This window comes from Juglans microcarpa x Juglans regia, chromosome 7D (genome assembly GCF_004785595.1).
Source record: "Juglans microcarpa x Juglans regia isolate MS1-56 chromosome 7D, Jm3101_v1.0, whole genome shotgun sequence".
Taxonomy (NCBI): domain Eukaryota; kingdom Viridiplantae; phylum Streptophyta; class Magnoliopsida; order Fagales; family Juglandaceae; genus Juglans; species Juglans microcarpa x Juglans regia.
In genome coordinates, this window is record NC_054606.1 from 26,404,288 (window position 1) to 26,429,666 (window position 25,379).

Here is a 25,379-nt window from a genome sequence, read left to right on the forward strand (position 1 = left end):
TTTCTAAATGATTTTGTGCTAAAATCTCGAAAAAAATTAAAATTCCTACAACTGAAAAAACACAATTTGGCCTACAAATTAAAGATCTCTAAATGATCTTATGCTAAAGATCAGTGTGTGAGATGTTTTTATGGAATTCTCTTGTGTCTTCTGTAAAATAAACCACACAATTTGTAATATTTAAACATGTGCACACCATTTTCCCGTAAGTGACACGTGGCATGACACCATCGAACTTAGCACAACGACCTACCAGAGCCACTGAACAGTCCTGTAATCCAAAACATCTTCGAATTGGAGACCAAAAGTACTTACCTCTCCAAATGGTACCATGTTTTTTTCCGGATTTCACAACTCAAACATTTCATGACCTCTGATCTGTTCTCTATAAACTCAAAACAGGCAAAGTCAGACTGATTTTTTTAACATATCAACCATGTCTTTAGCTCTCTACTCCTCACCACCATTGCCAAGAACCATCAGAACCCCAGCTCTGGTTTTTCAAAGCAACCATTTGTCGTTCAACAGCCACTCATTTCTCAGCCCTTCAAACTTTTTTTCACGAACCCAGCTGCTCAAACCATCCATTTTGATCGTTAAAACATCGGAAACTGGGTCCCAGACGTCGAAACCAGGGGGTGGAAGTGAAGATGAACAACAGTACGAAGAGTATGAGGTGGAGCTGGTGCAACCATATGGGCTGAAATTCGCCAAGGGCAGAGATGGTGGAACTTACATAGATGCGATTGCACCGGGTGGGTCGGCTGACAAGTCTGGGATGTTCACTGTTGGGGATAAAGTACTTGCCACCAGGTTTTATTAACTTCCTTTTCTTTGCATTTCTTTTTTAATGTTGTGACAAAGTTTGTTCCGCTGTAAATGATAATATATGCAGTATGGATATTTATATAATTATATGCGTACTCGATTGATATGCTTGATGAGATTGTTAATGAGGTAGGAGGTTAATCTTCCATCTGGGACTTGATGTTATTTATTTGTGGAGGAGAATTTATATATCCTTTCTCCATGGAATGTTGTAGAGTTGGTCAAGATACAAGGTTTGGATTAAATTCTGTGATAGGGACGATCCGTAGAGACCAGGTCATGACTTAGCTTTAACGGAACTAACTTCTGTGTTATAATTGAGTCGAAGTTCTTTCTTTGGACGTTTTGATCATTTTTCAAAGAAGACTAAGTTGTGACAGCATCGATTATGCCTGGTACTTATCTAGCATAGCATTGAGACGAACCAATGGTTTGGTGGAAGACCCTTGGTTGAGCTTAATGATGAAAAATTATGTTTCAAGATCCAAGAGGTTGGATTTGTGCTTTACAGAGCTGAACATGGCTTATGAGTGGGAATGATATTAGTGTCTTATTTTATATACCACAAGTTTCATTGGAATTTTATACTCATGCATCTCACAGATTTTCAAAAGATTTAGGGGTACCCCAGTTCCTGATAGGCAAGATATATTTTTATGGGATTATCTACATCTATTTGATTTCCCTGAATCCTAAAAGAAAATTCTGTGATTCTTGTTGGAATTTTGATAAAGACTTGGTTGAAATGTAACTAAGGAGTGCTAAATGTACATGCAGTGCAGTGTTTGGGTCAGAAATATGGCCTGCTGCTGAATATGGAAGGACAATGTACACAATTCGACAAAGAGTTGGCCCATTGTCGATGAGAATGCAGAAGAGATATGGTTAGTTTGCAATCCATTCTCAGGGAATAATGACAACCAACTGTGCTCATGCTAACGTCAATCATTTTAAATTTAATTAGAAATTGATGAAATCAGAAAATCACAAACAACGAAAGCAATAGATTAGAAACTCCTGTAGGATAGAAGAGACCACAAAGCCTTCCTTTTTTTTTTTTTTTTCTTTTTAAAATAAAATTTCATCTCAAAGCATTTCTTCATTTTTCGTAGCAACAAAAGACAGGACGAAGCTTATTCCAGCATTGATTTAACCACTGAAAAGTGACAAGTGCTGCTACTAATCTATCAACTTATCATTTTGCACAATTTCCCCCATCTATTGTGTATTGAGATAATAAACCTCTTAGATTGAAAGGAGGTCTAAAGGATTGAGATTGTAATTTATGCAGCAAGTAAACCATTACTTGGCCATATCTTTTGTATTGTTGAGACCAGATGCTCTTTTCTTCTTGATAATATAGCCTTTTTCCTCCACCTCGTTATTGATTTCACATTTTACTTCATTCTCTTCTTTTTCATTAATATTAGCATATTCTTTCATTATTGCTATCTCCATTTGAAGAAGCTCTCATTTTCGTGCCATATGACTGAATATTCATTATCCTAAAGCATTGAAGTTCCTTCGATTGTGGAGTAATTCAATAACTCGAGGTCCATGTACCCACATCCATGACAGGAACACGACTCTGATACCAATTGCTGGAATTAGAAACTCACAAACAACAAAAAACAAAAATTCACAAATAACAAATACAATAGAAACTCTGTTCAGATAGCAGAGACCCCGTGTGTGTATATAATAAATATATACGTGTGCATATATATATATGTATTGTGGTTCAGTTAGTTAGAAAATGAAATACAATCCAGTCATAATGCAAACATTTACCAATCTAATCCTAACATAACAGTAGATCCAATCCAAACCAAAGACAACCAATAGACCTCAAGTGCTATCACAGCACGATCTCTCCCAATTTTATTCAGATGCATAATTGATTTTTAGCTTGTCTTCTATGACACTTCCAATTTCACTCTCTAGGTCAGAATGGTATTCCATCAGACAATATCCCCGATTCCCCACAAATTTATTGCTATGTTCGTGTCTCCATTTTATAGTTTATATTGACCTTGTAGATTTTACATTGTGGTCTGAGGCTGTATACTTTTTTTGTCAGGTAAGCAGGAGGATAGCGGTGAATTAACAGAAAAAGAGATTATCAGAGCTGAGAGGAACTCGGGGGTGATTAGTAACAGAGTGAGGGAAATTCAAGTACGTGTTTCCTTCTCCAAAATGGAAGTTAATACTGAATATCTAGCTGATATTGCAAGCTGGAACTCTTTCTTAATTCCTTTGCTTCCTCTATCATTATTAATCTTTAGTGTCTGATTTTGTGATCGAGTTCAGTTGCAAAATGCTCTAAGAAAAAAGGAACAGAAAGAGCTCAGGACGAAGGACCTTCGTGAAGGACTGCAACTTTACAAGTAAGACGTGCCAATCCAACTTGATTTAAGCTTGCTTTATTTTGTTAGTGGTGGCCTAAGCTGATGACTCTGGATCATATAATAGTAATGGGGTGTACTGTGACCAATTGTACCAAAGCCAAAAATGATAGATTTTAGAACTTGTTTTTCTAAGGTTGTCGCTTTTCATGACTTTGGGCCCTATATCCATATCAAAACTTAGGAGAGGAGAGGTACCCTTTTCCCTCAACAAAATTTCCAGCTATAGCTCTTTGGGGCCTGAGATGCCTTTTGTGCTTATTTGATCTGACACGTATAGAATATACTGCTTTTTCCCTCTGCAGGCAAAGTGAGAATCCATCTGCCCAACAAATATTTCTTTTTTTTTCCCTTTTCCCTTTTCCCTTTTCATTTTTTTGATAACTTTTATGTTAATGATAAAGGAATGCCAAATATGAGGAAGCATTAGAGAGGTTCGAGTCAGTATTGGGATCACAACCAGATCTAGATGAAGCTTCAGTAGCAAGTTACAATGTGGCATGTTGTTATTCTAAGCTTAATCAGGTACTGCTCACGCTTGCATGATCTCATTGCCATCTTTTGTAGGTCGAGCAAACATGTCTAAGAGCACTATCCTCAGTCTTCCCAAAGCCTATATCAAAAAATGGAAAGCCGATGCTGCCCCCATCTGCACTATTTGGCCTTGTTTCCCATAGAGGAGCTTTCTCAATTTGCAGTCTCTATTCTAGCTCATGTGCTCAACTAGGAAGAGCATCTCATCTGAGTTTACCCATGGACTTTTTGCTACTTCTTGTTTACATTATTGCTGTTGATGATGGATATATTCTTGTTTTGTATCTCTCACACTTATTTGCCAAAAGCCAGGATTTTTATACATCTGTTTATATAACCAACAACTTTTTTTTTTTGAACAGACGCAAGCTGGGCTCTCTGCGCTTGAAGATGCCTTGCAGGCAGGATTTGAGGACTTCAAGGTAATTAACCTGTGATTAAAAAGAACAGGCACCATTTTTCTTATACAGTACAATCTGCAAGCTGTCTAAAATTGTTGCTACTGATGAACAGAGAATCCGAACAGATCCTGACCTAGCCAGTATAAGAACATCCGAGGAATTTGAGACTCTTTTAAAAAGGTTCGACGAGTCATTTATCAATGAAAATGCCATCAATGCCATTAAATCTTTATTTGGCATATTCAACAAGAACTAGAGCCTTGAATTAGATTCAAATAAAACGGAGTCCAAGTTCTAAATCGCACTGAGATAATGCAGGGATTGGCATAGCAATATTTCAAAGCAATTCAGTTTCTCTTTCGTGAATTTGTTCATGTCATTACTTTTCAATGACTATTGAGAATTCATTGTGATTTTTTTTCTCAATGACATGTTTCTCATGAATTCTCTCTTCAATCAGAATATATATTATTTGTAATTTTGAAGACAAAAAACTCATTGAAGGGAAGTCTTAACAGGGTAACGTTTCATTTTCTGTTACCTTGATTGTCTCCGTTTGTTATGCAGAACGAACAAACAAACATACATATACATGCAAACTCTTGGTTCCAAAATATTTTCTTGTTGGCAGAGTTTGAGAAGCAAGAAACAGGTAGTCGTTATTTTCTTAAATATGTCGAAGCATGGTTTGAGTCATTTGGCAGTAAATGGCCATAAGTGCAATTGTTTGGCTAAACTGTTTCATTTTAGAAAAAGACACATATCTAAACAACGAAATTTGTTTGCAACCCTCTCACTTTAAAAAGCTGGGATTGTTTGAAACAAACGCTTTTTTTGTTGTTGTTGTGGTTGTTGTCGTCTTTTACATGATAAAAAGCCATAAATAAAAAGTAATTCTACATACAACTGTGAAGTGCGTAGAATTGGATAATAGTTGACTCACTCTTGCAATATTATATTGGATAACACGTTAATTGATGTAATCGGAGAACATTTTTAAGGTTTAGACGTTACAAAATCTGTAGATGTATGTATGCCTGTGTGTGTGCACTGCTCGCACTCACTGACAATTTGATCATTTGTGCATTTAGAATAAGATATAAAGATGAGAAATGATATTTGTAATCATAGATTGTGCAAGCGCCACACAATTTCTTTAAAAAAATGAGTAAATACGAGATCTACATGAAAAAAAAAACTAATTTTTTAATAATGAATCTCACTCTTTTTCAAAATAATTGTACGGTGCTACGATTGTATGTAGTATTACTCTATAAAGATTGTGCCAAACAAACGAGATACTTATAAATCTGTAGTGCTTAATTTATTTGTATTTTCTCGACATTTTCTTTATTTGAATCTCCCAATTATCAGTTGAAATTACGAAAATGTACACTCTTTAAGTTTTTGCTCTCTCATTTTTTTTTTTTGAAGACGAAAATGTAAATTGCTTAAACGATGTTAAAAAAACAAAATAATCTCCAAGAATCCACACATCTCGCACGACTCTCCAAAGAATTAAAAAAAAAAAAAAAAGAAGTTGGTATTTGGGCATTGCAGACTCATCAATAACTCTATAGATGGCATTATGAGTTCTAATGACACCAGCACAAGGTCAAGTAGAAACTAGGATAACATAAACAAGGGCTAATCGTGGCAATCTATTGCCAAACACCAAAAAGATAAATGCCTAGCATAAGAAATTCACCTTCCATCTATTTAGATGAGCTTTTAAAGGCATCATTGACCTGTTTCTCTTTTAAGTCAGGGTTTTGAGTTCTAAAATTCACAAGCCATAAAACCCAGCTCAAACCTTTACTTCACTTGCTTATTACATAATATACAAGATCTTCTTCAACAGCCAGACCTATAATGTACAACGGAAAAAAAAGGCAGAAAAAAAAAAAAAAAAAAAAGGACTAAGAAGGCTCAAATGCTATGTCCAGGGCAAACAAAAGTTGTATCATACCCACAATTTATTTCTTCAAACCGCAACTAGAGAGGACTTTCTTCCCATAAGGGCTTGTCTGAAGCACAGGATCATGGCGTCTTATGGCAGCCACTAATGCATTATGAAGAGCTCCCTGCTCAACAAGTAAAATAATTATAAAAATCATAAATTGCCCAAAAAAATAGTTAAGTCATGGCAATCAAAGACTCAATTTCCTTCGGTAATCTGGAATTCTTACTCTAATGTCAAGTTATGTTTAATTGTTCCCAGTCGGGTCACATATAATGCTGGAAACTAAACAATCCTCTCTCCTATTTTTAATCAGCATAACAAACATAGCAATCACAACAGCAGTTTGTATCAAAATTTACCACACAATCATATCTTAATGACGCCATCTATCACACTTCCCTAAATTTTTAAAGCCATAATTCCTGCTTTTAATCTCCTGCTTCTACTTAGCAAACTGAGTACTTTAAACCTTGCTATTATGACACCATACATGAAAACATGGGTTCTCAGGAAAGAGAAAACTAGATTTAATCCATGAAAAGGAAATGGATGCTTCAATACTAAAGAAGATGACTATAGTAATGACACCAAAAGAGGAAAAGCAACCAAAAATAAAAAATAAAAAAGTCATCCAAATACATGATTGATCAATCCCAAGTCTTCCGAGTATAATCTTATATATCATACAGTTGCAAAGCAAAAAACGTTGAGATTTTCCGTTAAAAGAAAAGATTAAAACAATGTACTTACTTACCTTTGACTGACTTAAAGCTGCTTGGATAACATAATTTCCATAAGGATCTAGCATAATTTGATCTAACCGAGGATTATCAATCAGCTCTTGGATGACGCGAGGTTGGTAGTCTTCACCTGCATAGTTCAGACATTTCTCGACCACATTACTGCTAAATTTCTGCACGGACAAATCCGCATAGTTACCCTCCAATTGGTTAAGAATATCTACTGTTGCCCACGGAAGTCGTAGACTAAACACATACTGCACGACATAATTCCTGTGTAACCGAAATTTTAGATTCCAAATTTCAAAATCCAACGTTCAAACATGCATGCATAATGGGAAATTAAAAGCCTCACTAGAACAAGAACAGCAGTGTAATAAAAGTCACTGAAATCTTAAAATCCAAATAGATATGGCATAATATATACTGTTGGGTTGCCTTTCTTTAAAATACACCCCTCACACGAATAATAAAATCTCAAAAATGCTGGAAATGGAGCCAGTGATCCACTTGCAATTGAGTCTTCAGACACCAAAGACTGGTTCTGAAGCATTATTACTGCACATGCAGAGTACGAATTTAAGTGTGCACATTCCTTTGACCACTATGAGAACATTTTCTGATTAATATCAACTAAGCTGAATGAGAGTAATTATACACCTACAACTCTAAGAACAATTATGTAAAATTGAAAGATTCAAAGAAAACTTGAGCATTTTTAATGAGGTGGCACTATCACATTGGGTAGTTGTTAAAGAGCTGTGGGCGTATCATTATTTGCTGAATAAAAGCCTCATTACAAGCATTTCAGGTTAGCTACGCGACCTTTTCTTGGCCATCCTGGTTGGTTCAAGGCATAACCGTACTTAAACCATGAGTGATCAAATTAATGCATGTTTTCAATTATTGTACTTATAAAAAAAATGTTTTCAATTATTGTGTGAGAAAAATTGCATCCAAGCTCCTCCCAGGAAGAGATGTGTTTAGAAGAAAAAACGATAGCATGATTATAAGGAAAAAAAAGAAAGAAAGAGAAAAGGAGTACCCATATGGATCTTGGGAGAGTATCAGAGCATTTGATGTTATCTCACAAACTAAACGGCGTCTCTGCTCACCATCAGAATGGCTAAGGCATTTTTGAAGCACGCAACAACCATGGCGATCCGTTGCGAGGTCAACACAATTAGCAGTTGCAGCTTCAAAAAGGAACTGCAAGGAAAATTACTAGTTTAATTTCATGGCATGGCGTTCCTTCAATTGCTGAGTCAAATATATATTAAGATTTATAACAGCAATAACACTATGAGATGCATCAGCTGACCAAATAGGAGATGATAATTTTAGTCAAGACGTGCATGGAAATTGCAAACATTATATTTGTTGCTTTTTTATTGGCAAGTTACCTCACATAGACTTGAATCCAGTAGTCTCATTTGATCCAGGTTTCATTGGTCTTACCTTTAATATAACTTGAAGGGAGGCAAAACACTAAATGTATACTACACTAATACTACATGATAGAGGAAGAAGATATGCAACACTCGAAATCTATGGGAATGAGAAGTTCTTAGCTTTTCTAATGATTCTAAAAAGTTTCAATCATAATGTGGGCGTCACTTTAGTGTACAGGCTCAGATGTGGCTTGGGCTTTCCTCGAGTCGCTACAAATGGTATTAAAACCAATCTTCAACCAGAATAGTCAGACTCGTGCTATAGCACTTGTAACGGAATAGCTTAACAGGATGCTAGGAATTTAAGGGGGTGATTGTAACCCTCCAAATTCAGGGGAGGGAGAAATTGTTAGCCTATATAACGATTTCAATGAGCTTCAATTGTAACATTGTCAGTCTTTTTGTCCAAACGTGTCTTAAGCTTTCCTTGGGTCGTTACAGGATCATTTTCTAATTAATGTAATTACCCAAATTAATAATACCAAGCTATTTGTGCAATGCATTTGCTATGAACAGTACCCTATTCTATAAATATGAAATGGGCACACTCCTTTAGTTGTAGAAATATTTAAATTCTTGGTGATATCTGAACTGACTGAAGCAATTGCCCAGAAGCTTAGAAGAAAGTCAATACTACTGGAGAATAAAGCAATAACCAAAGAGGCCACTGAGATATGCAAAATAGTTTAGCCTTCTATAATGATATGAAATGACACAACAAGAATTCAAGGTCAATGCATGAATGCAAACAACCAAGAGGACAAGTGCCTAATGAGTTAAAAAGACCAGCCATAGATTAGGGAGTTATTTGTCCAACCAGATGTGCACCATATGAATGCAGCTCCAAAAATTGAGTAATTCATTTTTGATAGACTAACAGAACAACAATAAAAAGGCAGAGCTGCAAGGCGCCAACAGTAGGGTTCCAGCAAAGAGATAGATTTATAGGACCAGATACTCTCTAGCACCTTTCAATGTTAAGTGCAAGGTATGGACAATTCAACATCAATATTTTGGGTTCACTTGCACACGAGACAATAGTTAGTTCCTCAGCGTTTTGATTTAAAAAAGGACCTAATTTTTGAGGGACAACTTCCTAGTCTCTTCCACCTGATAAAAGTCAAGCTAAAATATTTCGAGATGGTTGTTTTGAGGAGCAGCTTAACTACCAATAATACTATGGCTATATAGCGCCATATAAACTTAGACTTGAGTTATGCTAGGCTAGATTTAACTCTATTATATGTAGAAGAAATCTACCATAGAAAAAGGTTGTCATCCTACTCATTAGACACCTTCGACTTAAAGATGTCTAATCTCTAGATGGCCAGGTAATCCCCCGAGGGGGACTTAGGATGTCTACCCTTTGTAAACCCTTGGGAAACATCTTTTGCACACTAGTATTTCTATTGACTAAAGAAACTTTCATGCACAAGAGACATGCACTTACCTCGGTACATTCAGGCATTAGACACTGCAAGCAGCGCTGTGCAACATGGTTGCCATTAATGTTTTTTATCAAAGTCACAATACCAGGCTTCAGAGAGGAAACAACCATGGAGAACTGCGCTGGAGTCTTGAGGGTCTCAATGACCTTCTGAACAGCCCTAGTCCTGCAGTTGGGAAGAAAAAGTCAGCCAACAACTAAAACATATCGAGTCAAAACAGTATCTATCAATTGAGCAACAACACACGTGTGTGTGTGAGAGAGAGAGAGAGAGAGAGAGAGAGAGAGAGAGAGTCGACCCATGCATATTACACGAAATCCTAACAAGTTCCCCAGATCTTCTAGTTATAGTATGAAGTATTTGCATCCGCTGATCATCATCACAAATTTCAAGCAGTTTCTGTACTAGGTAATTTCCAAAAGGATCTGTCATGAGCTCAACAACATAATCAATGATCTCAAAAAAAATCTTTTCAACATCTGTTGGGGTGCCCTCAGCCAATTTTCTCTGCAAGAAGCGACAACCGTGTTGGTCTTTGGCCATGAGATATATTCTGCCAGTGGCTTCATCAACAGAGTAACATTTCTGAGGCACTGGCTTCAGATAAGTGCTTCTAAGATCTGCATCTTCAGTTGACAAACCCCACAAGCTCAAACTATCCAACTGAAAGCCTTTGGTCCTTGGAATAGAAAAGTCATGCCAATGATGATGATTTGAGAGAGCCTCCTCATTTAGGCTGACACGGGTTAGCGATTCATTCTTACTCACAGAGCCAAACTTCACATTTTCTTGGGTGTTTGTTCCATGTGATCTTGTCAGGATTTTTTCAGGGAACTTCTGTTTTGCCACTTTGTCCAAAACTGGCATTGCACTAAAATTTGGGAAAGACATGGCAGGATTCGGTAGGTTTAAGCTCCTGTAGTCTGCACTATTGTTCCAAAATGATTCTTGTCGAGAATTTTCAAGTTGGCAAGAGATTGGCACCTCAACAAATGGCTCCCTCAGGTTCTCACTTGTCAGTCTAGTTGTAATAGTCCCTTGGTCTTGAATAGGATGCTGAGCTTCTAGCCTCTGAACGGGAAGATGCTGCAAGTAAAGGTATTGGTGATGTATCCTACAATATTGTTCCTCTTCTATATTCCTCCAACTTATCTGAGGCTCGTTTATTTGCTGCGGATGAAAATAAGGCTGAAGAGATTGTGCATCCAGGAAAAATTGTTGCTGATCAGGCATTGCAGGAAACTGCACACCATGGTGGACCGGCACACGAGAGAGGAACTGGAGGCCTTGCACTGCATGAGTCAATGGTGCAGTAGCAGAGAAATTTTCAAATTGCTGGCGATAGCCTACTTGGCGCTTCTTAAGTTCTTCAGCATTGAATTTTAACATATTTGAACTTTCTTGGCCAGCTTTTGTCTCACCAACCTTGTCGAAACCACAAGGTACATTTTTTGGGTATTGAAGAGAAAAGATAGCCCTCACATTTGGATCCACATTAGAATTAGGTTTCTTTAAGTCCTTTAGATGTTGGCCATCCAATAAAATGGAGCAATTCTCTAAGGATTTAGTCTCTGCGAAAGGAGCACCGACTTCCGCTGTCACACCATCAGTAAAGCTCAATCCTGCAAATGCAGATGTCAAGGACTGATCATCGGGCAGATTCATTTCCTCTGGTTGAATCCTTATAATGGGTAATTGCTTAGTTACATTCAATGAGATTTTTCCGTCACCTAAACTCCCAAAGTTTTGGAGTTTCTCACTGATAGGCCCTTGGCAGGAATTCACACTGATAGGAGACAAGCTTCCCTCGAAAGACACCGTCTTTGGTCCAGTGTCATCAGAATGTGGTTTCCCAGAAGTAGCAATTGGTATCTCACCAAGAAGTTTCTCAAATTCATCAAATTCCAGCTCAGTTCTCCCTTCCTTCATTTCGCCAATCGTGAAAGGTTTATGCATTCAATCTGTCAAGAAAAGTAAGCTCTTTGTGATTCAAGCATCCGATCTGCCAAACAGACTAAGGTCTACCAGGCAATGCGGATCCATTGCAAAAAAAAGAAAAAAAAACCTTTAATGGAGAAAGGAAACTAAAATCATTTAAAATCAGTAATCCCAGAGTTACTTCCAAATAAGAATTATTTTTATAAACAATTACTGAAGAACAAAATAATCAGAGAAAAATCAATCCTCCCACTAAAGCGACTGATCATCAAAATTCCAAGTCAGAAAACGAACATAAATTCATCAACGGATACTGTCATCCCCATGTCACCCAATTCTCCAAACACAGGACAGAATTGAATTTTGAAAAACATAAAGAACAAAAAAAAAAAAGAAAAAAAAAAAGATCTAAATGCAGCAATTCAAATAATAGGAAGACTACTAAGATCAGTAAAACATCACCAGATTCTACGCTAGATAATGAATTCAATGCCAAAAACCCAGTTGAAAAACGGAGCCCACAAAATACTACGGAACTTGTATCATCATCAGTCATCGGACCAAACAAGTCCGCCCTCAAGTTTTGTCAAATAGAAACCAAGAAGGAAAAGTCGAATGTGAGAGCAATTCCCACAGAATCAGAAGCGAAAGTCAACTAGTTCGTCACATGTGCCAATAATGCGCGATCATCAAAACGGAGAATACAGAATGAAAGATAATTACAAGTGGAAAAAGAGAAGAAGGAACAATGCAGAAGAAAGCAAGAGGCAAGAAGTGAGAATCCCAAGTGTAAAGGGCGTACCACTGATAGAAGAGGCGTCATTAGAGACAAGAAGAGGGCATGGTGGAGGGTGAAGAGAAGATAACCCAGAAACAGAAGAGAAAGAGAGGCGGCGTGAAGAAGGAGAGGTTTACAATGGAGTGAAGAGAGAGAGAGAGAGAGAGAGAGAGAGAGAGAGGTGGCAAGCGCTGATTTAGCACAAATACAAAGGAACGCAAGAAGAAACGGAAACTAGAAATGGGAGAATTACATGCATGGAATTCGGTGGAATAATAATAATAATAATACGATGATGGTATGTCATGGGAGATTTAAATAAACTATTTTTATATTTAATACGAACATACATAAATGATACATAAACATCCTTCCCAATACCAATATATTCTATTCTTATCTTTCATATCATTATCATATGCTGCTGCTTCTCTTTTCTCTTATTTTCATATTTACTTTCCGTATTTCCTTCTTTGCTTTATTTCGGTTTTTTTAGGCTAAAAGATGTAAAAAGAAAGAGATGCTCTATCTCCTGCTAATGAGTTTATCTTTCTTTTTAATGCATGACGTATGATAAAATGTTTGCAATATATATATATATATATATATAGAGAGAGAGAGAGAGAGAGAGAGAGAAGAGAATTGAATGGTGCAACATTAATAGGTTATCTTTATCATAATTAATAATATCTTATTGACGTATAGAGCCTACACTCCTTATTCTCCTCTCCACACCAAATGACAAATCTAACATGTATTACACCTTAATTGGGTCGGTTGATTAAAACAGAAAGGGAAGGAATAAACTCGCCTTATTTTTACGTTTTGGACTAAGCATTTCTATTATTATTATTATTATATGTCTACTTCTACAATCTCTGCGCGCGCACATCCTTCGTGTTAGTCGTCGTGAACAAGACGCCTTTCCCTCGTACATTTATGGTCGCTACAATTAGAGAACATCATTTAAAAAGTGAGTTGGTACAGTCCAAGACAGTATCCCTCGACCATCCCTTTTCTATCACGTGAAACTTGTTTGGTTTTCTTCCATGATCTCCCCATTTGTGTCGTGCTCCAGTGCCTGTGCTGGAGATTAAAAATGAGCATGCCTTTAACTTACCGTCCAACATCTTCATTACCACGGGTGAAGCTTAAGCCAATTCTGGTGCTTACAAAGCTCAAAATCTTTTAATTTATATACCCTTTATATATAAACATCGGCCTGCTTGTCTTTTTCTATGTTGTTTAAATCGGAGAAAAGAATACTAAGATGATGATCACGAATAAATGGTGAGTGCCACTGCTAGGTCTTCCCATTATAAATGCCATACCTTCTGCAGGCCCCGCACCAGACAAAAGGTGGTCCCAAGTGTGGTGCGTAAACACAACTTCGCGTCCAATTTACACATGAGAAAAATAGAGACAGAAAGAAAGAGAGAGAGAGAGAGAGAGAGAGAGGGAGATTAATGACCTTCATCACGCTGAAAATCACTCGAAGGCAGTCCCAAAAAGCTAAAAAGCATTATAGACCCAACGTCGTACATGCGTCTTATAAGCCTTGAAAACATGCTCTACTCCAGCAGCCTAACCTCCTCACCACAATTTTACGTCTTTTGCTGGGACATAATACAAAAATTCAGATCTAGTTATTAAACTAACAGAGTTGATTTATGTGCCAGGCCTTTGCGACAATTTTGCTACTGCATGGGGTTTTTTCCACACCCCTGCCCCTCTCTCGCATCTCCTGCTTTCGTTTGTAAAGCTCTGCCGTCAATCAACCTTAGTAGCCATATCCTGAAACAACCAAGAAAAATAACCCCAAGGCATGAGTTTCGAAAACATCATCTAGAAAGAAGAAAAGGATAAAATTAGCAGAGCATCACAATATCACAATTAGCAACTTCTGACCTGAATTGTCCATGGGATTGCCAGCAGGCACTGATTCGGGCTCCTTGATTTCAACAACTACGCAATCTGACATCAAGAACGTTTTTGCTACGGAGGCTGCATGCTCAAGGCAACATCTGACCACCTACAACAAGTAACTAGCTTTCAGACTTACCTTGAAAACGGTTCGACTAGTAAAATAATCCACTTTAACTTCCGTGCATCTTAAATCCCCATAACAGAATCAATCAACATGCAAACCAAAACCAAAATAGCTTAAGCTAAACCAACCACACTTTTACGCAGTTACCACAAAAAGAAAAAAAAAAAAAAAAAAAAAGAAAAGAAAGAAAGAAAAAAGAGATGAAAACTCTTTAACAGAGTTTTGTCAGGGTAAGGAAATCTCTACCAACTCTGGGGGCAGTGGCCCAACATTCCTGTGTTTAGCTTATTCAAGATGTTCCAATAGTTTTCATAGTGACAGAAACCATTATGTCTTTCATAGTTACAGAAACCCACACGCCCGAAAGATGTGCCAACATATATATAATTTTCCCAAACATAGAGCAAAAATCATGAGATATACCACTCAACACCTTTAACCAGCATGATCAGATGACTACACTCATAATTTCAGAGTGATGGAAGCATTAATTTAATCATATGTTGTTCAAAATTTTAACTCCCAGCAGCTTCAAAAGAAAACACACCAAATGCAAGGCAAAACCAACATATGCTTCACTTGAAGAGTTTCAAGATGGCAACTCACCTTAGTTGGATCAATTATACCAGCAGCCATTAAATCTTCATATTTTCCGGTCGCAGCATTATATCCATACTTAGGATTGTCACTGGATAGCACCTGAACGTGAAGTAAACATAAAAAATCCATAGTCAGTACAGTACAACATTGTAGAGTTCAACGCATACAACAATGACAAGAAAAATGGGGATACCTTCTCACTGACCACACTTCCATTAACACCAGCATTCTTGGCAATCAATTTCAATGGGTAGCTCAAAGCTCTTTTGACAATATCTGCTCCAACCTGCAATTAACCCAAATAATTTGACCCTAAAGTGCTGCCTTGAAAATATCAAAAGAAGAAACTGATGTTTCCTTTCATATTCAACATGATCTATAAATTTGCATGATTTCTTCTGTATCTAAGACTTTGATTGCTTAGATGTGACTTTCACAATTTCAGAAACTCCAGGACTAACCTTTTCTTCATCATTGTCAAGGCTGTCCTTGATAGCATCCACCTTCGACGCAAGTCTCAGCAAAGTGCATCCACCACCGACTACAATACCTTCCTCAACAGCAGCCTGTAAATCATTGGAATTGTCAACAATGCTGCTTTATTTGTAGCAGAAACATGATGAGGGCTCTCCACTAGCATACAACGTATTGGCACTAATAGTACTGAAATGCAGCATAATTTTAATCATAAATTACCTTGGTTGCGTTAAGAGCATCTTCAACTCTCAGTTTCTTCTCTTTAAGCTCTGTCTCCGTTTGTGCACCAACCTTTGTATACCGAGGGAAGTTGATGAGCATAATATTTTATACTTAATCACAGATAGCAATTATAAGAGGTAATTGATAACTTACCTGAATCACAGCAACACCACCTGACAATTTTGCAATCCTTTCATTCAGTTTTTCCTTCTCATAGTCTTGTTCTGCCGCCTGTGTTAGAATACATTTTGGTTACCTTTAAAATAATCAAAATGTATCACAAGCTTTCAAGGCTCATGTGTGTGTGTGTGTGTGTGTGTGTGAGAGAGAGAGAGAGAGAGAGAGAGAGAGAGATGTATACCTCAATAAGATTTCTAATCTGTGCAACTCTCTTGTTTACAGCTTCTTGTGTGCTTCCATCACCAACAATTGTGGTAATATCCTTGGTAAGCACCACCTTTGAAGCCTGGCCAAGCACCTCCTTGTCAGCTTTGTCTAAGGTAAGCCCCACCTCATCTCTGATTACAGTTCCTGCAAGCCAAAAAAAAAAAAAAATTTCACTCCACATATCAACAATAATTCAGAAGAACACAGGAAGGATAAAACAGAAGATAACATGATGATGCTGACCAACCTCCAGTGAGAATGGCAATGTCATCAAGGTACTGGCTTTTTCGCTCTCCAAATCCAGGGGCTTTGAGTGCAGCAATCTTCAGAGCCCCTCTAAGCTTGTTCACAACCAGAGTTGCTAGAGCTTCTTGCTCAATGTCTTCAGCAATTATCACAATCGGGTATCCACCTCTGATAGCATCCTCCAAAACGTTAATAAGATCCCTTGCATTTGTTATTTTCTTATCAACAAGAAGCAACTGCATTTAAAAAATCACATCAATTAGCAAAAGCCAACACATATTCCTGCCAATGATATTAATTGCAGGAAATAGAAAATAACAGGAAAGATCTGTCAGAATGCAAACCTTGCAATTTTCAAATTCAACAGCCATTTTCTCACTATCAGTAACAAAGTAAGGCGAGATGTAACCGCGGTCAAATTGCATTCCTTCAACAACATACAGGCTGTTCTCGGCACTTTTTCCCTCTTCTAGAGTCACCACACCCTTGCGACCCACCTTACTCATGGCTTCAGCTATCATGTTTCCTACTTCATAGTTGTTTCCAGCACTAACTGCTGCCACATCAGCCAGCTCACTGTCTTCAACCTGAAGACCAATGTCATCCTCGATTGATGAGTGACATTACTAGAAACTAAGTGGAACAATAAAGAAGAAATCATGGTGGCTCTATAATAATACTGCTTGAAATCAGGAAAGAAACGGCTGGATAAACATTACCTCTTTTGAGATCGACTTAAGCTCAGACACTAGAGCTTTCGTAGTCTTCTCAATACCTCGAGTAATTAAGACCGGGTTTGCACCAGCTGCTACCACCTGGAATTTAACTCATGAGGTCCAGACAGCATTCATGATGAAAGAAAAGGCATAGGTTTCTATTCTTTCTTGTCTCTAATAAGAAGTGGACTGGACAGGGTCCAGACAACTACATGGCATGATTGAAGATACCAACCTTAACACCCTCGGCAATAAGACCTTGTGCAAGAACCACAGAAGTTGTTGTTCCATCACCAGCCAAATCATTGGTCTTGGCAGCCGCTTGTCTCACCAACTTAGCACCGATGTTCTCAACTGGATCTTCCAACTCAACCTTAGATGGGAAAAACCATAGTCTATCAATATATCACAAGAGATTATAAAGAGTTTTTGCCATTGAAAAACAAAAGGTGGATGCAAGCATAAATCGTGCAAAGCAGAGCACCTATAGAATAGCATATAAAAGTCATTGTCAACATAATATTGTTGGACAGCTTCTATAGGCTCCAAACTTTTATCTAATGGCTTAGCTTTGTTTTTCAATACCATTCGCCTGTGGAAAGGTTTTATAAACTAACGTGTTTAAATTTCATGATTTTTTTGAAGCCTTTTCTCCTCCTAAGTAGTCGTTATCTTGTATACCTCCTGTATTCTTGGGTTGCGCCTTTAAATACATTTTTATTACCTACTAGATAAACATAATCTTCTTGGGATTAACAAGTTCAACTGCTCCTGAGTTTCAACAACAATGGAACCTAACACCAAAACATTCCAAGGGCTGGAGATCAAGACTGTTTTGAAGTTCAATGGATAGCCTTGGTGCCATAATTAATAAAGTATTATTGTATACCTCTTTTGCCACTGTAACACCATCATTAACAATTTTTGGGGAGCCATACTTGCTTTCTAAAACAACATTCCTGCCTTTTGGACCAAGAGTAACCCCAACTAGATCCGCAAGCTTGTTCACACCAGTCTGAAACAAAACAAGAAATATATTTTAGAAGTTAGAATTAAAAAAAAAAAAAAAAAATTGGAAACTTCTCTCCAAAGAGAAAACAGTTAACAGTGTCTAAACTATAGACTCACTTGCAGTTTCTTAATAGCCGAGCCGTCCTTGTTGAAATGCAATTCCTTTGCCATTGCAAAGATCAAGGGAGATCGATTTCTTCGTGACATCACACTCTGCCTCCTAGCTATAGTGAATGGAGAAAAGGAAGCCGAAGATGACAACTTGTCGGAAGATGGAACAAATTTCTTATCCATAGCGCGACAGCTAGGAGAAGCCAAGGGGCCAACTGAAGACATAGCAGTGAAAGTTGATGCCATTTACCCCTCAAGACTCTGGAAATAGTAAACATCATACCGCTTTAGTAATAGTAAATACATAAAAGTAAAGAAAGTAATTCCAAATCAGAATAAATATAGTCGTTGGATCTCACGAAAATGGAGCCAAATTTCCAATAAAAAGTATTCTTAGATAGCATAGGTAGATGGTTTAACATGATTGAAAAAATTAAATAGTCATGCATATCGAAGCAGTTCAATTATCACAACCGTGGATGCAATATTTTGGGGTAAAAACCGCAGTAGCTATAGGCAATCGAATATGAGTTTAGTACACCAGAGAAAACACGAAATGCAACCGGATACCAAGCGATATCAATAATTGCTGGGAAAGATAAGCATTTTGCCCACTAAACACAGAGCCCAACCAAAACCCATATCATTTGTCTATTCAAGGGAAAGATATGGAATAAAAAAGTTAATCAAACGATGCAAAACAAAACCAAAAGACATACAAGAAGAAAAAGAAGAAGGGTTAAGTGAGTATGGAAGGGAATGTTAGAAATGGAACTCACCAAGAAACGGCGGAAGTGAGGGTGAGCTTCGATGCTAGGGTTTAGCGTTGGGAGAGGGGGGGTTTTGGATAAGAGACGCCGAGAGTGCTTTGTAAATGTCGTAGCGATGGTAGTAGTAGTAGGTATAGCTTATAAAGTAGAGTACAATTATCTTGTGATTTCTCTCTCCTCAAAACACGCACGGAGACGAGGCCCTTTGGGTTTGGAGAATAAACAAATTGAAAAGGGATCCTGAAGCTTCCAGTGAGTCTGGGCCGTTGGATTTAAAAGAGGAGCAGTTTTGTTTGTCCTACGTTGGAACACTCTAGAATAACCTTTTTTTTTTTTTTTTTTTTTTCCGGCCTGTTTTAATGAGTTGCTCCTTTTTTTTCTTGATGTCAAGTAAACATTACTTGCCTTAACCTTAGGCGAAGGCAGGCCTACTATTTGGGCCCGACTTCGACTTGGACACGATCTAATATGAGCTTTACTCTTAAGACACGTTAGAGTTGGGCTTAATGAGAATAAAAAAGCGTAACAGTTTTGTATTTATTATAAAAGAAATTATAGTTGAAATCGTAAGTTTGTAAATATCTGTCATTATTTTAAAAAAATAAATAAATATAATATTTATATTAAAAAATAATAATTTTTTAATAATAAATTTTATTATTTTTTAAAATGATTAGATAATATTTACACAATCCACCAACATTACTCTCACATATATATATATATATATAGCCAAGCCAGCTCTAATTCGATCATGATCTCGTACGTGTTAGCTAGGTAGGGCTTTTGGTAATATATTTTTCTGTACGTACTTGTCGGCGCCCACGATCACACACATATACATACATACATACATACATATATATATATATATTATATATCTCTTTTATCTTAAAAACACTTATCCTCATATGAACAGTAAAATAAACAATAATAAATAATATTTTCTTTGGACACATTTTATTCTGCATATATATATCCCTATGTAACTAACTATTATTATAATTGTGCCCTTTTAGGTCTTTAGTTTTATAAAAAAAGTACATAAATAGCTTATTATAATTACAAAAATTGTCATTAAAAATTTTTTGTCGTGTAGTATCTTCCAAGAGTAGTTCTACGTATAATTGTAAAGTGAATAAATATCGTGTAATCACTTTGAAAAAGAGTAAGGTCTACTATTAAAAAATTAAATTTTTTTATTTAGATATTATATTTTATTCATTTTTTTCAAAATAATTACGCGACGATTATACAATTCATAATTACAAATATATTTTCTCATCATCTAAAGATTTTGAATACTTTTAATGTATTGACAAAAAATGGCCTGGCTTTTTTAGATGGGTTGCGGCTTATTAGTCATGATAATTGGAGTTTAATTTCCAGTGCATGCATGGATTAATACTTCCTGCTAATTAATTTGTTATGCCTGGTTTGTGAGTATATATTATAGTATACTCTATATTTGTTATGGCTTGCGTTCCCCCAAAACGAAAAAAGAAAAAAAAAAGAGATCCGAAAAGGTTGATATCCAACTTAGTTTGTGGTCAGATAAATTAAGTATATAAATATATTTGTAATTGTGAATTGTACAACCGTTACATAATTGTTTTGAAAAAAATGAATAAAACATTAGACTCACATGAAAAAAAATTAATTTTTTAATAGTAGACCCTACTCTTTTTCAAAGCAATTACGTGACGTTTATATATTTTACGGTTGTATGTAAAATTACTTTTTAAAGATACTATACGGCAAATAATTTTTAATGGCAATTTTTGTAATTATAGTAAACTATTTATATACTTTTTTGTAAAACTAAAGACCTAAAAAGATATAATTATAATAATAGTCAGTTACATAGGAGTATATGCGGAATAAAAAGTTTCAAAGAAAATACTATTTATTACTGTTCATCTTACTGTTTAATGAGAATCTTTTAAGATATGGGAGATATATAGGTAGGCTAGTTTATAAGTTTAATTTATTATAAGATCACAGATATATATATATATATATATATATATATTTATTTATTTATTCTTTTGAAGCCATGCACTGATCAGTAAAAAATTTTACTTTTTAGGAATCTACTTCATTAATATTTGAAAATTACCAGTTATATATCCGCTTCCATCGATGCATTTCCAGCATTACAAGTTAATAATTTGAACAAACTGCACTGCATTAATTAATCCACGCTGATCAGAAGATTAATGCTAATTATCTCACCCGACCCTCATATATATATATATATATATATATATAGGATGATCAATCACACACATATATGCGCGCGCGCACACACACATATATACACATTAATTAATATACAAATTTACAAAAGCCTTTCATGATTACCATAAAATATTCAAAGAGTACTGCATGCATGGATTAATATCACAATATATTATATATAACATGTACAAGCTAGCTAGCATTAAATTAGATAGAAATTAGATTTATAGCTGCATGATCAATATGGAAGAAAGCTAGAACAATAATATTATTCATGATGATCATGATGAGGTAGTACTTCTAGCTATATATATTGTGCAACAAATTAAGAAAACAAGTAGCAGTAGTACTAGATCGAATATTATATATTTACCTTCGATCGATGAGTAGTACTGGTGCATGTTGCGATCAAATATATATATATATATATATGCGCCTAGGCAAGCTTGATCATTCATTATTAATTCTGATCATCGATCATGACGTTGCTGATGATGAGAATTAATATTAGTTAATGATCGATGATCTCCAAAAACTTGTGTCAACAAGTCATATTGGTTGGCAGTAGTACTACTAGTACTCATGGAATTAGATGATGATGAAGAAGTAGTAGTAGTTCCATGATCATCGGATTGGGAATGGCTGTGCAACCCATCATACACCACTCGTAGACTACCGGCCTCCGAGGTGGACCAGTCTGCTCTCTTCTTCGCACCACAATTACTTCTTTGGCACTTGAAATAGCTTCTGATCATCAATATCATGATCGTCATCATCAGTACCATATATTCATTTATTATTATTAATCTTGGATCACTACTCATACAAATATCTTAAGACAAGATCTAATTAATCTGCTCTCTACGTATATATACCTGACTTTACCAACATTTTTTATGAACTTTTGGCCATATTTTTTCCATTCATACCCATCTTCTGGTAAGACCAATCGATATCCTCTACCGTCTATATCCTGCTGATCATCTTGATCTCTATATCCATCCTGATCAATTTGCCTATATAGGAAGAGGATGATCAAGAGCATTAGAATATATAATTTACTACTTGTTCTCTTACACCAATATTAATTAATATTATACAGTGGCATGCATAAATTAGCTGCCACACACATTCAGATTATAATATGCAGATCATGGATCGAGCTAGGACTAATTAATTTATATAATATATGCTTACACATATATATGAGATATATGGTCAGAGAAAATCAAGGGCCGGCTGGAGGAGAGAAGGGATCTCAAGTAAATAATTATATCGGTTCCAGATATATATAAATATATTTCACGTCCAGCCATTAGGTTTAATAATGTATAACTACAGATCAAACAAGCTGGTAACAAGAAAATAAAGGGGAAATTAAGTTGTTTCTTTTGGACAGAACTCTTAAGAACGCATTGAGATATAGATTGGAATAAAGCAAACGCATGAAGAATTTCAATCACAACAACAAGAAGAACAGAAAAGGAGAGAAAAAATAGTGAGTTAAATCGGCTAATTAAGTAAAGCTGAAGTCGACCAAGATGATTAATGTATGATGTGGGAGACAAGCATGTTGAGACAGATCTGAGCTTAAAAGTACTAGAAAACAAGCTGCAAACGAACTTTGCAGACACAAATGATTATTATTTTTATCTAGCTAGCTAGCTAGCCTAATCTCAGAAGTTTGGATCCACACATGAGATGGAAACAGAAAGCCGATCGAGGAGGAAAAAAAACACAGTGCTTAAATAGATCCATGGACAAATATATATAGATCCATGGACAAAGATCAGCAAACTTGCATAAAAAATACACTTCAGAGTACCTCCACTAATTACATGAAGTACTTCATGATTTCATGCGCATATATATCCGATTAGAAAGCAGCTAAAGAATAAATGGAATCGGTACTGCAATCAAAGTTCAAACTCCTATGATCCAAGGTAAGACATAAATACACACACACATTGGATCTCAAGGATAAAAAACAACTTAGTTGGAATTTAAGAAGGATCTAAGAATTTACTGAGGAAATTTGTCGGAAGATATCAGGAAATAGAAAGGAAACTGCCTAGGAGATCATGGCTATCTGTCTTTAAGATTTTTTCCTTGCAACTTCTAGCTGGACTACTCATAAAGTCAGAGAGAAAGGAGGAAAGAAGACATACATAGACGGTTGTCTGCTATGGGAAGCGTCACTCATGGCAGCTACTCTTACACCCAGAAAGGGCCAAAAGGTACTATTGAAACTCTTTTGTGGAAAACTGAGATCAGAGAGAGAGAGAGGAGAGAGAGAGAGAGGAGAAAATGTTGTTTTCTTGTATAATAATATATTTACTCTTCGGGTTAGGCATTTTTCCACGAAAGAAACACCAGTACGTAAAAGGAAATTCATTTACATTTTCTTTTAAAAGCAGGAGCTAGCCATTTTCATTGGACTCCCACCATGACCTTGAATTAGCATTCAGCCAATGAGAACCGGGATGTGATTCAAGTTGGCTCACTACCATTGTACCACGTGTCGTTCATTTACATCAGTTTCATGGAAACTTCTGCATGTAAGACCATGTTCGATTAATAACTAAAAAAAATCTTACTTTGTCTATTCAATTTGTTCTCTCATTTTAAATTTTTTTATATTTTAATTTTTTTTATTTAATAGTTAAAAAAATAACTATTAATGTATTGATTTTTTTTAATTTTTTAAAAATATTTTAAAATGTTAAAAAAATTGAAAAAAAAAAAAGGCGGCAGATAACTGAAGATGGAACTTGGAAGTGAAATAATAATCAAGGGGTGTAGGGTGTGAGAATGGAAAAGGAACAGAAAATGGCGAAGGGATAGAGACGAGCGCATGACTACAAGTCTTGAACAACTGTAAATTGACGTATCTTTGGTGACGTCAGCATCTGCCAATTTGTCACCTACCAAAGCTCCTTCGAATTAAATATAAATGTACATTAAGCTTTTATTTATTTATTATTTTTTAGAAAAATGTCAATAAAGTATAGAAATCCTGTTACAAAAAAGAAAAATGCCAGAACTCACGAATGGGAGAGGAACGAAAAGCACCAATCCTTATCCCATGTCACCAGTCTGAAAACTCTCTTTATCCCTGCATAAAACAACAGTATTATATTTTACCATTTTACCCATATCAACAGTCCTATTACTTGTCTTTATGGTCAACCAGCAGTCCCTTGATCACGTCTTCAGACTTCAACTCAATGAACTCATTAGAAAAATTTTTAACTAATCACGTCTTAGAAAAAATTGGAACCCTTGCCCGTAGAATAGCAAATGTAATCACGTCCTATGCAAAGGTATGTTGCCTAGCAGTCCCATTATTTTTCTTTACTTTTTTATTTATTTATTTTTTTAATCATCATAAATATTTTTTAAAAAAAATAAAAAATTCACAATATCATTAAAAAATATTTTCTTAATAATTAAATAAAATAAAAATAAAAAACAGTGTCGGGAGAAATACTCTAGTCAACTAAAAATACTCATCCTCACTACTCTAGTTATTTGTTTCATACAATTAGATCATAACCAACAATCTGTATAGCACTCATCCCTAAGGTTTTATATCAACATGTGTTTCCATGTGTGAGTTTGTTTCTATGTCTCTAACTACTTGACTAAAAAGATTAGGAAATACTATTTTGAAAAAAATAGAGAGGTGGAGTTTAATTATTTTGATAATAATGCAATTCATTTCTTGTTTTGTCTTCATATGCGCATGACTTTTATTCAATAGTGTAAATTTTAAAGAAAAATTCGAGGATGTACATAAAAATGATTTCTTTAAGAAAAAAAAAATTGCAAATCTTGGCCATGGCAGCTGCTCTACATTTTTTATTTTTTCAAATTTTTGAAAGTTGTAGAATGACTAAAGTATATACATACAAATGAAGATAAAATGGATGTTATCAATTTACTTAAAAATCACTAAGTACATATACAAGTGAAGATAAAATGCAAAGAGGATAATCTCAAATTTTCCATAAAAAAAAAAAAAAATGTTTACAGATCACTTACACTATTTTACCCAAGAAA

The 25,379-nt window shown here is 35.8% G+C and overlaps 4 protein-coding genes across 5 annotated transcripts; 1 reads left to right on the top strand and 3 right to left on the bottom strand.

The window, feature by feature from the left end:
• The first annotated feature begins 264 nt into the window (after positions 1-264).
• LOC121239582 (protein MET1, chloroplastic-like) lies at positions 265-4,624 on the top strand. Its single transcript, XM_041136851.1, has 7 exons — positions 265-813; positions 1,606-1,712; positions 2,909-3,003; positions 3,139-3,215; positions 3,638-3,758; positions 4,130-4,189; positions 4,281-4,624. Exons 1-7 carry the CDS (start codon positions 437-439, stop codon positions 4,422-4,424), a joined length of 981 nt encoding a protein of 326 aa, XP_040992785.1. The 5' UTR covers positions 265-436; the 3' UTR covers positions 4,425-4,624.
• Positions 4,625-5,866: 1,242 nt separating this feature from the next.
• Positions 5,867-13,923, bottom strand: LOC121239583 (pumilio homolog 12). 2 transcript variants are annotated; one of them, XM_041136854.1, is made up of 7 exons: positions 12,511-13,008; positions 10,069-11,731; positions 9,773-9,935; positions 7,917-8,080; positions 6,886-7,144; positions 6,142-6,252; positions 5,867-6,035 (listed from the first exon to the last, which is right to left on the bottom strand). In XM_041136854.1, the coding sequence occupies exons 2-6, from the start codon at positions 11,724-11,726 to the stop codon at positions 6,145-6,147; spliced, it is 2,352 nt and encodes a 783-aa protein (XP_040992788.1). In that variant the 5' UTR covers positions 11,727-11,731; positions 12,511-13,008; the 3' UTR covers positions 5,867-6,035; positions 6,142-6,144. The 2 variants fall into 2 exon arrangements, with proteins under 2 accessions (XP_040992788.1, XP_040992787.1); XM_041136853.1 differs by lacking the exons at positions 5,867-6,035; positions 12,511-13,008 and adding an exon at positions 13,818-13,923 and having other exon boundaries at positions 6,086-6,252.
• A 63-nt stretch (positions 13,924-13,986) lies between these two features.
• LOC121239584 (ruBisCO large subunit-binding protein subunit beta, chloroplastic) lies at positions 13,987-19,320 on the bottom strand. The gene is made up of 15 exons (XM_041136855.1): positions 19,086-19,320; positions 18,313-18,567; positions 18,074-18,199; positions 17,420-17,557; positions 17,188-17,283; positions 16,813-17,055; positions 16,470-16,704; positions 16,197-16,366; positions 15,989-16,066; positions 15,833-15,904; positions 15,598-15,702; positions 15,330-15,422; positions 15,143-15,235; positions 14,395-14,518; positions 13,987-14,280 (listed from the first exon to the last, which is right to left on the bottom strand). Exons 2-15 carry the CDS (start codon positions 18,550-18,552, stop codon positions 14,267-14,269), a joined length of 1,827 nt encoding a protein of 608 aa, XP_040992789.1. The 5' UTR covers positions 18,553-18,567; positions 19,086-19,320; the 3' UTR covers positions 13,987-14,266.
• A 2,448-nt stretch (positions 19,321-21,768) lies between these two features.
• LOC121239742 (probable WRKY transcription factor 43) lies at positions 21,769-23,617 on the bottom strand. Its single transcript, XM_041137048.1, has 3 exons — positions 23,486-23,617; positions 22,193-22,333; positions 21,769-22,064 (listed from the first exon to the last, which is right to left on the bottom strand). The coding sequence occupies exons 1-3, from the start codon at positions 23,518-23,520 to the stop codon at positions 21,788-21,790; spliced, it is 453 nt and encodes a 150-aa protein (XP_040992982.1). The 5' UTR covers positions 23,521-23,617; the 3' UTR covers positions 21,769-21,787.
• Positions 23,618-25,379: the final 1,762 nt, after the last annotated feature.

What these genes read in the sequence shown, in the direction of transcription:
- LOC121239582 (XM_041136851.1), top strand. Translation starts at nt 437, where the DNA reads ATGTCTTTAGCTCTCTACTCCTCACCACCATTGCCAAGAACCATCAGA. An exon ending in GAGAATGCAGAAGAGATATG is followed by an intron (nt 1,713 to 2,908) that starts GTTAGTTTGCAA and finishes TTTTTTTGTCAG; the next exon opens with GTAAGCAGGAGGATAGCGGT. An exon ending in CAGGATTTGAGGACTTCAAG is followed by an intron (nt 4,190 to 4,280) that starts GTAATTAACCTG and finishes ACTGATGAACAG; the next exon opens with AGAATCCGAACAGATCCTGA.
- LOC121239583 (XM_041136854.1), bottom strand. Translation starts at nt 11,726, where the DNA reads ATGCATAAACCTTTCACGATTGGCGAAATGAAGGAAGGGAGAACTGAG. An exon ending in ATTTCGTGTAATATGCATGG is followed by an intron (nt 9,936 to 10,068) that starts GTCGACTCTCTC and finishes TCCCAACTGCAG; the next exon opens with GACTAGGGCTGTTCAGAAGG. An exon ending in TAATGCCTGAATGTACCGAG is followed by an intron (nt 8,081 to 9,772) that starts GTAAGTGCATGT and finishes TTTTCCTTGCAG; the next exon opens with TTCCTTTTTGAAGCTGCAAC.
- LOC121239584 (XM_041136855.1), bottom strand. Translation starts at nt 18,552, where the DNA reads ATGGCATCAACTTTCACTGCTATGTCTTCAGTTGGCCCCTTGGCTTCT. An exon ending in TTGAATTTGAAAATTGCAAG is followed by an intron (nt 16,705 to 16,812) that starts GTTTGCATTCTG and finishes TTTTAAATGCAG; the next exon opens with TTGCTTCTTGTTGATAAGAA. An exon ending in GAAGTGTGGTCAGTGAGAAG is followed by an intron (nt 15,236 to 15,329) that starts GTATCCCCATTT and finishes CTTCACGTTCAG; the next exon opens with GTGCTATCCAGTGACAATCC.
- LOC121239742 (XM_041137048.1), bottom strand. Translation starts at nt 23,520, where the DNA reads ATGAGTGACGCTTCCCATAGCAGACAACCGTCTAT. An exon ending in CATAGCAGACAACCGTCTAT is followed by an intron (nt 22,334 to 23,485) that starts GTATGTCTTCTT and finishes CTTCCTATATAG; the next exon opens with GCAAATTGATCAGGATGGAT. An exon ending in AAAAATGTTGGTAAAGTCAG is followed by an intron (nt 22,065 to 22,192) that starts GTATATATACGT and finishes ATTGATGATCAG; the next exon opens with AAGCTATTTCAAGTGCCAAA.